At 53.3% G+C, this 12719-nt stretch overlaps 2 protein-coding genes across 3 annotated transcripts; one reads left to right on the top strand and one right to left on the bottom strand.

The window, feature by feature from the left end:
• Window positions 1–693: 693 nt before the first annotated feature.
• g6pc3 (glucose-6-phosphatase catalytic subunit 3) lies at window positions 694–4724 on the bottom strand. Its single transcript, XM_076040556.1, has 6 exons — window positions 4434–4724; window positions 3662–3768; window positions 3475–3565; window positions 3242–3360; window positions 2971–3103; window positions 694–2093 (listed from the first exon to the last, which is right to left on the bottom strand). The coding sequence occupies exons 1-6, from the start codon at window positions 4649–4651 to the stop codon at window positions 1748–1750; spliced, it is 1014 nt and encodes a 337-aa protein (XP_075896671.1). The 5' UTR covers window positions 4652–4724; the 3' UTR covers window positions 694–1747.
• A 743-nt stretch (window positions 4725–5467) lies between these two features.
• Window positions 5468–11306, top strand: lsm12b (LSM12 homolog b). Of its 2 annotated transcripts, none has more exons than XM_076040568.1 (5): window positions 5468–5754; window positions 8038–8171; window positions 9308–9417; window positions 10090–10216; window positions 11011–11306. In XM_076040568.1, the coding sequence occupies exons 1-5, from the start codon at window positions 5535–5537 to the stop codon at window positions 11047–11049; spliced, it is 630 nt and encodes a 209-aa protein (XP_075896683.1). In that variant the 5' UTR covers window positions 5468–5534; the 3' UTR covers window positions 11050–11306. The 2 variants fall into 2 exon arrangements, with proteins under 2 accessions (XP_075896683.1, XP_075896682.1); XM_076040567.1 differs by having other exon boundaries at window positions 5474–5754; window positions 11033–11306.
• Window positions 11307–12719: the final 1413 nt, after the last annotated feature.

A 12719-nucleotide genomic window follows, 5' to 3' on the forward strand; every position in this document is an offset into this window, starting at 1 on the left:
GAGAAGCCTGCTGTCAGGGTGTGTGTGTGTGTGTGTGTGTGTGTGTGTGTGTGTGTGTGTGTGTGTGTGTGTGTGTGTGTGTGTCGGACTCATCGCGGTTGTTGCAGTCTGACATCACAAACATTTGGTCGACGGCGACAACGTGGAGCGTAAACAAAGTCTCTGAGATTTCCCGACTTTCTAGCACAACTTGTAAATAGTCCCTTGGCTCGGTTCGGCTCGGCCCGGCCCGGCCCGTCTCTTGACCCGGTGGCCTTGCACACAACAAAGGCCCATCAACTGAAACCAAGAGGACTGCGTGTTGGTGCGACGCTGCTGGTCTCTGCTCCGAGAGACGACTTGAGGAAAGAAAAGTGGGCGTGGCTCCACCTTCCTGCCGACGGACGAAGGTGTAAACATGTATCATACCTGAGTTGGACTCCGCCCGCGAGGCTGCGTGCTAGTGTGCTAGCGTGCTAGCGTGCGTGCTACCCAGCTGTCTTGTGTATATTAGTTTTGCTGTAAATAGTCTGATGCATGTTCTTCTTCTTTGCCTCTGGCCACGGCGGGCCGAGGAGGAGGCTCCTCCCACCCGGCGGACGCGGCGCCGGAGGCTCCGTTTAGTTTGACTGTGTTTTGCTTGCCGAGCAGAGTTTCTCTTGTCTGTAAATGTGAGCTGCTTTCAGATCGCTGTGAGTAAAACCGTTGAATTCAACCCATCAACAGAATGTGTTTTTAATCTCATGGAACCTGATTGTATGCTGTGCAGTCCACGCCATGTATGGAGGAGAACAAGCAGCAACATATTTATAAATGGTTACCAACTCCGTCTGCATGGTGCTCACTTTGCCTTTATTCACTCGTTCGCTTTTTTTTTTGGACACACGGGTGAAAACGACGAGCTACAAGATGTATTGACCTTTGACCTTTCAGCGTTCAAGTTCTTAGGGAAACGTTTGTAAACGTAGAGGATGTAAACAGAAAAGGGGGAGACGTTAAAAACGACAACCGCTGTAATTTAGCATCAGAGCTGTGGTGAACTGGAGGAGGAGGAGGAGGAGGAGCTTCAGGAAGGTGGTCTCTTCCTGAAGCTCCTCCTCCAAACTGACACTCAGCACCTTCACACTGAACAGATACTTTGATGCAAAATACCTCAACAGTGTATATTTGGCAGCGCAGTGAAAGTCAGTGCCTCGTATAAAAGCCCACCGCTTTCTTAAAAGACACTTTAGAGCAGGGGTGTCAAACATATGGCCCGCGGGCCGGAAACCTTTTTTCCGGCCCGCGAGATGATTTAGCAAAATTTAAAAACTGCAACTTACCCCCCAGAAAAGTGGCTAAAGCGACTAGCGACAACTCTAGCGACTTTTCCTGCTGTCGTTAGGTTGCGATCAAGTGCAAATTGTCAGTTATGCAAATTAGACAATGAGGTCTTTTGGTGACTTCTAGCGACTTTCAGGACGGCCAATAGCGACTCTCCTTACTGAGGAGTTGGCAGCACTGGTGCAGAGTGCTCAAAGAACACGAACAGAGTTAAACAAAGACAACAGGAAGTTGTTGCTATTTTTACGTTATCATTCCAATGGCATGATGTTAGCGGTCCGGCCCGCTGGGGAAGAGATGTTCCTCCATGTGGCCCGTGAACCAACTGAGTTTGACACCCCTGCTGTAGAGAGCGAAGATGAACATGATGAAAAAAATAATATTCGTGGAGCCAACGGCTGTGACCTGTGGAGAAAAGCAGCAGCCAGCAGGAGGTTTGCGGTCGTCACTGCTCCTTCCACTTCCTGGGTGTGAAGAGCTGGACCAGGCCGGGCGCCAGCGTCATGACCAGCTGAGGAACCAGCAGGAACTTGAGGAAGAAGAGGCAGTAGAAGAGGCCCTGCGGCTGCGACGGCAGCACCAGGCGGTGCAGGAGGTGCAGCCCCACCGAGGACAGGGCCAGGCTGAGGGCCGCCGGGCCCCGGGCCAGGCTCTGCCCCCCGGGCCTCCAGTACTGGGCCATCCCCAGGCCCAGCAGGGCCCCGCAGTCCCGGGTCAGGGAGGAGAAGGGCACCGAGTCCAGGCGGATCCACTCGCTGCGGTGGCACCACTTCAGGGCCAGAGAGATGGACCTGCGGAGACGGAGCAGCAGCAGGTGACTCGGGGCAGGTTCTGGAGCACCGGCATTCCAGAACTCACTGACATCCAGACACGCAGTACTTTATAATGTACTTCTGTTCTGGAGAAACTTTGCTCAGCAAGTTCAACTCCACTGTTGTGCAGCATGTTTTCCAGACTGAGTCACCTTCTTCAGTTTGGCTGGTCATGTGACTTATACACACCTGCCACTCATACATTCAAACATATCATTTTGCATGTTCTTAAACGTTAATTCACACTAACCGACGCGACTCAGGAGTGAACACTGCCACCAGAGGGCGCTCTGGTCGTGTGTGTGCTCCGCCTGCACCACTGAATATTCAATTAAACGTGAGCTGAAAGACACCTGAGCAACCAAACTGCTTTATTCAACCAGGGAAAAAAAAAAAAAAGACTGATTGAGATTAAAACGTCTTTTTCTAGAGCGCCTCGGCCACTGGACCGGGCCGAGAGGAGCAGCAGAGAGTCCGTTTGGAGCGGGTGAGACCCTCGACTGGGGACAAGCAGAGGCTTCTCTAACTGCTCTGAAGAAAAGCAAGGAATGGCTAATGGGCAAAGCAGTTGACAGCCGGCAGCTGGGAGGGGCTCTTCACACCGTGCACCTGCTCAGTCGGTTCTATTGTTAGAACCGGTCTTTCCAGATGTCTTCTTTGACTTTTGTCAGATAAATTCCCCCCCCCAAACAATGCGACCAATAGTCTGAAAATGCGGTGCATACATTTACAACTGGTATTGTTGCCGTGACATCGGCACGTATTTTACCACTACGAGCAGAGTAACTCGGTACCGGTACCCCATACTGTTATCGGTGTCGGTGCAGAATGAGTGGAACAGAGGAAGAATACAGACCAGGTGAGGTCGACGCCCAGCCGCATCAGTCCGGCGTGGATGGCCAGCGTGCTGAGCAGCAGAGCCACGCTGATCAACATGAGGGAGGAGCCTCCAGGGACCCGGTGGCCCAGAACCTGACCCAGGACCAGCCCTGGCACACACACCACAGAACCTCAGTGGAGCTCAGACACTCATTTCAACTTAAAATCCCATCACACAGTTTAGGCTCTGGTGCTTCTGGGTGACCATGATGATGATGATGATGATGATGATGATGATGATTTCACACCTGCAATGGCTCCAGCCACCACCTGGTGGGGGAAGTGAGCCAGGATGAAGATCCTGGAGACTCCCACGGCCACCAGCAGCAGCAGGTAGAGCAGGTAGGGAAGAGCTGACAGCAGCAGACTGCAGGCACGCACACACACACACACACACACACACACACACACACACACACAAGTCAATTGTCAAGTGGCATTCAACAAGACAGTGTGTGTGTGTGTGTGTGTGTGTGTGTACCTGTGCCTCCGGGAGAACAGGTGTGATCCCAGTGAGGATGCCGCCACCCACCAGGCGGCTGCCGTCACCATGGCGTGACCAGAGGGGCTTCCTGGCAGAGACGCACCAGTTCACAGCTCACTACCATGAAGTGGGCGGGGGAGATACCAGCATGTGGAGGAGATACCAGGTGTGTGCTTCTGTTTACCTGGACCCGTTTCACAGGTGGGAGCAAACTGCTGGACGTCTGGCTTCTGGTTGACAAACACACCTGATTCCTCAATCCACCAGTATGGCCGTTCTCCAAAAAGCATCCTGGGTGACACACACACACACACACACACACACACACACACACACACACACACACACACACCAGTTAGTGGACAGTGTCAGTGTTAGTAAGTGGTTGCTGTCGACGTCTGTGCGAAAAAGGAAAACCAGCGCGTGAATCTACGTTCCTGCTGCTAGGGTCCGTCTCCAAGTTCCACCCCGCAGACTGCTGGTTGATAGTTGGAAATATCCACCAGAAACCAATCACAACACATGTGCTTCTTCAGATTGCTGTAGTAGCTGCCGGTGGGGCGCTGCTGCCGACTACGGGTGCATCGTTGCGGATATTCTGCATTGTCGTCGAACCGCGAGCAATTCAGAGGTTTAAAATATCCACCAGAAATCAACCACAAGGCATTTTTTTATTCTCATCTGCAAAATATCACCCGTGGTAGTTTGCAGCCTAACTATTGGCAACTACCACAGCAGTCAGAGGGAGGAAATTCCTTCTCGTTGATTTCTGGTGACTAGTTTAAAACTGTCACGCAATGGTGCGGTGTGTCACTTGTGGACGCTCCCTAAGCAGGAAGGTCGACATTCCTTGGAATATCGATCATCCTGCCAACTTTCCCTGGCGTAAACATTGATATCCAACGACCCGCAACCCAGAAGCGGCGGCTGCCGCCGCTGCGACCATCTCGTCCTACCATTTGAAGACCAGGTTGAGCCACTCGGACACCGCCGCCGTCCAAAGCACTGCCACCCCGGTGGGCCTGCTGAAGAAGTAGGTGATGGGGAAGAGGAGCAGGAAGGCGGCCTTGGGGTCTCCGATGTGAGTCGCGAGCAGCCACATCTTCTGCTGGCCCATCATGGCCCGCTGGAGGCCCTCGGCCACCCACACTCCCTGCGCGTGCACTGCCTCCATCTCGCCGTCGGCTTCTGGTCGCGCATCCGCCCGACGCGATGGAAGTCACGCCGCACCGCTGGGACAATGTGGACCAAACCTGAGTTTCAGGAAGAGCCGCAGTACTCGACACGTCCACTGGGTGGACTTGGGTCGTAACCCTCTGGGTTAGGACCCAATAACAACCGTCACTTTATTTGAAGCTCGATAAACGTCTCGCTAATTATTTTCTCACCGGCAGCCGCAAAGAAGCAGCTTTCAATCTTGTTTTATTTTCGCCACAGTGGCCTTTTATGTTGAAATCCTCAATGATTTGGCTTTTATTACAGAACCGTGGCCTTTTATTTTTGCTCAGAGGGCGGTTTGATCGCAGGGTTGTGACGCAACGGCGGAGGAAGCGAACTTCAAAAGACCGAAGACCGACGAGCGAGCGCGCGCGCGAGGACGCGAGGACGCGGCGATCAGGGTGTGTTGGTGCGCGACAGTGCGCGCGTATCACCGCCGTTGTGGTAACACGACAAGGTTACGTGGTGACTGCCGCTCCGCGAGCGTCAGTACCGAGTCCAATGTGACACAGCTGAAATAAAAAACATTGTGTAATCACTCGCGTGTGGCGAGGAAATAAACACAGTGTTCTGAGAGTGTTGTCTTTGGTTGTCATCAAGGGGTTGTTACACAACAAGTGCGGTGCGCTTTTTGCCACACTGAACGTTGGGCTGAAGTTTGAACCGCTGCGGGTTCCGTACGCGTCCTTGTCCGCGAAAGGCAGCAAAAGGCCGTAAAGAGGTGAAGGTTCGCTCGGCTTCATCGCTCAGCCTCCTCTTCACCGCCCGCCGGAGCAGCAGCAGCAGCAGCAGCGGCAGCAGCAGCGGCAGCAGCGAAGATCAAACGCCGTGGCGAACGAATGACAACGTGCTCGGACACGCCCAGGTTGCGTCTCTTTACGCCACCGCGTCGCTTTACGTCAGGCAGACGCTCCGGTTTCCTGGCGGAGAAGATGGCGGCTCCTGGACCGGGGGAGTATTTTAGCGTCGGGAGCCATGTCTCCTGCCTCACCTGCCTGGGCCAACGGCTGCAGGGGGAAGTGGTCGCCTTCGACTACCAGTCCAAGATGCTGACTCTGAGTATCCTTTTGCCGGCGGCCGCTGCCGGATGGTGCCCGGGCCGGCCGGGCTGGAGGGCCTGGAGGGTAACCGAGCTGCTCTCAAACACTGATCCGCGCAGGCGTAATTGGTGCGAGCCGAGCCGCTGCATGCATCTTTGTTCCCTTTCGAAACATTGACCCGCGGCCCGGCGTCCAACTCGTGTTGCGTGTGTTTCCGAGCGGCTGGCGGATGTCGGGGAGCGACCCGCGGGCTGCGGGGGCTCGGCCGCTGGGAGCTGCATGTGTTTTGAATCCACTCATTGTATTGGCGAGGCTCAACCCTAGCAACGTAGCGCAGCACGGCATCATGGCTGCGTGCGCTCTCTCTCTCTCTCTCCCCACACACACACACACACACTCGGTGTAGCCACCTAGCATGCTAGCTAGCTGCCGGCGCCCTCGCCGCCGGCTCGTCACTTTAGCGCGTTCGTCGAGCTTACGACGCCGTTGCGAGCGAAGAGACTCCCCGGGTGTCCTGCTGCCACCGCCGGACCTCGGTCGAAGCCTTTCCGCGCCACAATCCGGCGGCTCCTCGCTCGGCTAGCATGCTAATGCTGCTTAGCTCCAGTCAGTGGTAGCACGTCCGAGCCGCTTGACGGTTTCTCTCTTCTCTCTTCCCCCCCCCCCCCCCCCCCCCCCCCCACACACACACACACACACAAAATATCAATTAAACACACACGAGTCCGTCTTCCGGCGGGTTCAGTCGGTGTGCTTTGCGGTGTATTTGAAGTTGATTCGGCTTTGGAGGGCAGCAGCCAGCGGGCTCCTCCAGGCAGGCAGGCAGCTAGCTCGCCCCTCGCCCGGGGTGTCGACACCCTGTGACGGCTACTGAGACTCGAGGTTCGTCCTCATGCTTCACTCGGTCATCTCCTCATTTGTGCTGAGATCGACGTCTTTGTGTGTGATTGGCGGTGAGTTCGGGGTGTCTCGGGTTGTAATTCGGGTGAATCGAGTCGGACGGTGTCGTGTGTAAAAGTCAAATGAATGAAGCTGAATGTGGCGCTCGTGCTAGCAGCACAGGCCCGGACCCCGGCACAGTGGACCTCAGTGGGCTTCCTCTCACTTCCTGCTGCTACACAGCCTGGAAAATGTGCACCTTTTTATTTGTATGATGTCTTTTTTTTTCTTTTTTTTTTAATCACCTTGAGGCTTTCGAGAAAACTTTGGCAGTCTTTGACCGCAGTTGCAAATATGTTGGGGCGTTTTGTGCCGTTTAAATTTTTTTTTTTTTTAAATCACTTGTTGTATATTTCAGAGATGTGATTTTGCAACCCCGATTTAAATGAACTGCCGTTCTCCCTTAGCGGTGATTGGTTCAAACAGAGTTTTGTTTGTGTAGTAGGCCGTTCCCTAATCAGTGGGCCAAAAAGTCAAAGGTCACGGTGGGGAACGATGCCACCAGGTCACCGCTAACGATCCTCCACTACGCACCAAACCAGTTGTGCCTCGCACTCACCAGGCTGCTGGTATTCACCCCGGCGATACTGAGACTGCTCAGAGAAAATAATGGCAAACAAGCAGTGGAGGCAGAACCACTTTGAGGCCTCTAGTCTGCCTGTCTGTCTGTCTGCCTGCCTGCCTGCCTGTCTGCCTGCCTGCAGTTCTCATCACTCGTACATTTCTGTCATGGCTGTTTAGGTCTGAGGTGCATTCAAGGACGGTTGACTGCCAAGAGCAAAGACGTGCTAACGTCGATTAGCTCACCGCTAGCTGCGTTTCCATGGCAATCTCTCGCTAAATCCAAGTGATATTTCTAAAGTTTCGACAAAGTGCATTTGTGATTTGCGGGCGTTTCCATTCCAAGTAGTTCTGGTCCAGTCCGGTCCAACGAGACCCCACTGTGAGGAGAAACATTTTGCCATCAATTTTGCATTTCCATCTCCTCCTCCTCCTCCGTCCAATCACAACGCGCCATTTTCACGTCAGTGTGAACAAAGTGTTAAGCAGCCGATGAGAGTCCAGACCTCTGAGCCGTGTTTGAGAGGTTCCTCCAGGTGGCGCTGCTTCCACCACCAGTGCTTCGGGTGATGGAGGCGTCTCGCGGCGCTGCGGCCGTCGCGTCACAGACTGACGCCACGCTCGTTTCTTCTGTTCGTCCTTCCAACATGAAGACTTTGGCTGGCGGGCTGTAGCTGCCACTTCCTGTCACCGTTGGGCCAGCGGCCACTGGCAGGCGTGTCCGTCCAGACTGATGCTGCGCAGGCTGTGTGTTGTGTTGTGTTGTGTTGTGTTGTGTTCCTTGACCGGGCCTCTCCTGCAGAATGTGCTTCTTCCAGCGGCAAGCCAAACCTCAACGACGTCATCCTGATCAACTTAGCCTATGTTTCTGACGTGGACATAATAAATGACCGCGCTGAGACTCCACCCCCACTAGCATCACTGAATGTTAGCAAGGTAAGTTAGCCGCCTGCCGCGCTGCTCGCCGGCGCCTCCTGCTGCTGCCGCTGCTGTTGGGAAATGACGCTAGCAGTCAACAGCTTGGAATTCAATGTCTTTTCCTTCAACCTCATGACTCCACTGCATTGCAGTTTCTCACGGAAGGCATCCAAACACACGTGGAGTTATGGAGGAAGCGATAGAAGTGTCGAATCACTCAAACAGCTTTTCATTTGAAATTCTTCCCTATAGCCGCCTGTCATGAAAAGCGTATTTGGAGTTGTTGAAGGTGTTTTCCTTTGCTGCACGACGACACCGATCATCAATCAGATGTCATCAATGTCTGCAGTGTAGACAGTTGGCCTGAGATTGCACCGTGAGAAGCTGTGTGCTAACTGTTGACTGCCAGTGTCGTCCAGCGAGGTGACGCAGTGCAGCCCCCCCCCCCTCACCGCTCCCACTCATCAGGGACGCCTCACTAGCCCCCCCCCTACTGGTGTAGACGCCAATCAAACCATCGCTGCACGTGAAGGTGGGCGGAGCCACGGTGCTGTCACCCGCTGGCTCCGCAGCCAAGAGGTGGGTGTCGCGCTCTGCGGCACCATCTGGAGCCACACCCACAACTTCATGCTCTCTTTTTTTTTCTTTTTTTTACTCCAGATGAGTCAGTGGACGTTGCAGCTGATTGGCTGCTTATCAGACTTCCAGACTTCCAACCAGTTTGTAACACTGGGAATTTAGGGCTCTGTCGTTTTTAGCCGTTTTGCAGCCAGCTCTGGCGGTCCCTGTTGGCCAAACGACAGAATGCAGGCTTTTGCCACTTCCTGAGTGCTTTGCACAGCCAGTGGTCTGCAGGCTGAGGACGGACAGTCACACCTGAGTCAGGTGCAGCAGCAGGTTCACGTCAGTAGAGATCAGCAGTGTCCCCACCTCCACCACCTTTCTCTAAGAGGCTAACTACAGCCAACCCTGGTGGAGGCCAGTGGAATAGCACCCGCATCAACATCCTGGACCTTCAGCACTGAGTCGCCTCCAGACACCAGAGAGACTCCTGGTGTCTGGAGGCCACTGATGTCCTGAAGTTCAGCAAAGATCCTGAGGATGAGGAGGATGAGGAGGATGATGATGATGATGTTGCTCTTCCCTCCCTGCAGCTTGCCAATCGAGCACGGACAGAAAAGGAGGACAAGCTGTCCCAAGCCTATGCAATCAGTGCCGGGGTTTCTGTGGAGGGCCAGCAGCTATTCCAGACCATTCACAAAACGTAAGTGACGCCTCCGCCTCTTTGACCCCTGGCCTGCCGCCCCACACCATCGGCAGCTGGTGGAGAGGAGCCGGAGGAGAGCAGCAACCTGCTGCTGGCAGCAACCTGCCGGCAGGTCGTGGCAGCTGCCAATGGGAAATGGGTCCGTCTGTGGCGTCTCAACTGTGGGTGGCAACAGCAGTGTTTTCCAGAAGTGTTTCTGTTGAGAGGCTGACGTGATCCAACTGTTGTGTTGTGCCGCTGGAGGCAGAAGTTTGAGGAGGTTGGGTTAGTTCTGACCTTGCAAGGAAGTGAAGGGAGGGAGGGGTGGACTTGGACTGGAGAACTGCTGCAGTGGTCACTAAAACCCTCACACCAGCCTCTGGGAGGAGTTCAGGAGCAGCTGGGTCTTTATCTTCAGCTGCCACTGACCTGCTGACTGGACGGGACACCAGAGATTAGTACGATTGTCCCCTCTCCAGACTGACCTCTGGAGGTCAGAAGGTCTCCTGGCTCAAGGTCACGACCTTGACAGTGGCTCCCTGTCTGGTTTCCTTCACGACTCCTCAGACGTTGGAGGCTGTTGCTGTTACGTGTCAGTGCAGCGCCTCTGACGACCACCAGGTGGACGTCCAGGAGATTAACCAGCCGTCTCTCTCTCTCTCTCTCTCTCTCTCTCTCCCCCCCCCCCAGCATCAAAGACTGTAAATGGCAGGAGAAGAACATCATGGTGATGGATGAAGTGGTCATCTCGCCGCCTTACCAGGCCGACAACTGCAAAGGCAAAGAGGGCAGCGCTTTAAGTCATGTACGCAAAATAGTGAGTACTCTCCTCTTATCTTCACTGTCAGCTGCATCACCACTGCACCACTGCACACGGCCCACTGAGCCTCGACCCACTGAGCTTGATGATCGATGACATCCTGCTGTTTAAATTCACGCGTCGTAGAGAAAAATAGATTTTCAAGTGTTGAGAGATTGAAGATGAACACGTTGGGTTTTTATTGTCCAGTGTAAAAATGACATTGATTGATTACTTTACGTTAGAATTCCCGACCTTCCCAAATTGCTCCACCGGCAGTCAGTCAGCAGTCTGGACTCAATGTCTTCTCTTTCACCGTCATGACCGTCGACACTGCACTTTAACACTGCCGTTTATATTGAACTGATTCCAAATATTTCAAGTTGCTGAAGGAGTTTTTCTTTGCTGCATGAGGTCGTAAGCCTGACGTGTTCAGTGTCTGCAGTGGGGGAAGTGGAGAGAGAGCCTGAGCAGATGTCCACACTGTTGACTGGTGGTGGAGTTTGCACTGTCAGAACTAAAACCCTGCACACAATCTGGAGGTAGAGGGGTTGAGTTGGGCCAACTGGACTGGTTCTGTCATCTTGATCAGTTGGACCAAGACCAGTCCAGTGGGGTCTTTATCTTCAGCTGGACTCCACTGGACTGGTTGAGTCCAGCTGAACCAGTCCAGTTGGCCCAACCCGAGCCCTCTACCTCCAGGTGACCCGGTGGACCTTCTCAGACGTCCACGCGATGATTCTTGTGAAAAGCCAGCGGTTGCCTCTTGAAACATTGCTGGTTTCTCTTGCTGGTTTTCTGTCTTGACCAAGGTTCGCTGTTCCTTGGCTGCAGGTCGAGAAACATTTTAGAGACGTGGAAAGTCAGAAGTCCCTGCAGCAACGTTCACAAGCACAGCAAACACAGAAGGACTCCACTTTATCTTCTTGAGTGGGCGGCGCGGCTCGGCCCGGGGGGGCGGCGCCGCCGCTCCACTTCCCACTGCCAGACCACGTCGGCATTCCTGGCCCTCGGCGGGAGGAGGGAGACGCAGGGCGGCGGCAGCGGCGCTGAGGGCCCCGGATCAAAGAACCGAGATGAAAAAAGAAAAAGAGAAAAAAGAAAGAGAGGAAAGATAAAATCTTAAATTAGACTTTATAAAGAATAATTTAAACATGAACCATAAAGCGACCATAGTTTCCTGAACTAACTCGTCCCGCCCCTCCCACCTCCTCCCAGCCCCTCCCACCTTTCTGTTTCCCGCCCTCCTTCCTCCCTTCCTCCCTTCCTTCCTTCCTTCACTTCCATTTTGAAGAGAAAAGAGAGAAAACTAGTGCAGTCAGAAAGGCTTGTTAGCTTTATTTTCTGTCATCGTTTCCTTTTTTTTTTTGCTGTATCCATGTTCTACTGTCTGTTTTTCTGTATTTTAAAACAAAATGTGACTTGAAATGCCACACTTTAAAGGACATTTTCTAAAATAAAAGTAACAAAAATTCTGACTGTAACACTGCGATCTACCTTTTTGTTTAATTCGAGTTCTGCCGACTTCCTGTGCGCTGGTTCTCCTGCTGGCTGCAGAGGCACTGGGCAGGGGGACCAGGACCCAGCTGTAGCCCAGACGGGGGTCGTTCTGCTGAGATGGTGAGAACACGGTGTGGGAAGGGAACAGAAGAGGTTCGTTTGGAGAGCCGTGGCCTTTAATAAACGATGTGCGTGGCTCAGTGAGAGCTGCAGTGACCGGCAGTGCCTCCAACTCAACCTCTCAGAACAGGCCAGCTGTCCTCTGGGCCTGGTGTGGACCAGCCCTTCTCCACTGCACTCTGTAAAACTGTCACACCTTACTTAGCCAATGCCATCGCAGCTGAGTGGGGAGACTTCAGACGTGACAACTTGAGGAGTTACCAAACACTTTGATTAATGAGGCCCAGCCAGGGTCCGATCATAACCCTGAGTTTACCTCAACAGCGTTTCCTCATTTTCCTACACAATCTGGTCTCTTGTGTCAGTTAAATGTATTTATTTTGCTTATGCTCCTTGCATACATGGACATATATGCAGTAGCTCATTGTATTTGCACTGTATCTTCTGTTTCATTATAAGGACACTGCAGGAGGCCACCGGAGGGCGCCACTGAGTTTAATAATCGCATGCATCGGTAGTTGGCGCCATGGAGCTTCTGTCATGCAGAGAGGCTCCACCAGGGGGCAGAGAGGCTCCACCAGGGGGCGCAGGCTGCTGTGAAGCTCCCCAGTGGTTTCCCTCAGTTCTGGTAACCTCCTGCAGGGGGCGTTCTCAACTGGTCCTTCGCTGCGGTGCTGCTTAACTTTCGATTCCACCTTAAATAAAAAAAAAATAGTTCCGCGATTTGACCACTAGATGGCAGTGCTTATTCCAACCCCGTTCAATATATAAAAATAAATAAATCATTATGTTGATGTTGACGAGGATTTCTGACTAAATGGTTATAATTAAGCCTGGGAGCTCTGCTGTCACAATCAGCTGAAGGATTTCACGGGAAATCGTTTTTGCTCTTTTTGTGGGA

This window comes from Nelusetta ayraudi, unplaced genomic scaffold, assembly GCF_046127955.1.
Source record: "Nelusetta ayraudi isolate G7.1 ecotype Tasmania unplaced genomic scaffold, CSIRO-AGI_Nayr_v1 ptg000061l, whole genome shotgun sequence".
Taxonomy (NCBI): domain Eukaryota; kingdom Metazoa; phylum Chordata; class Actinopteri; order Tetraodontiformes; family Monacanthidae; genus Nelusetta; species Nelusetta ayraudi.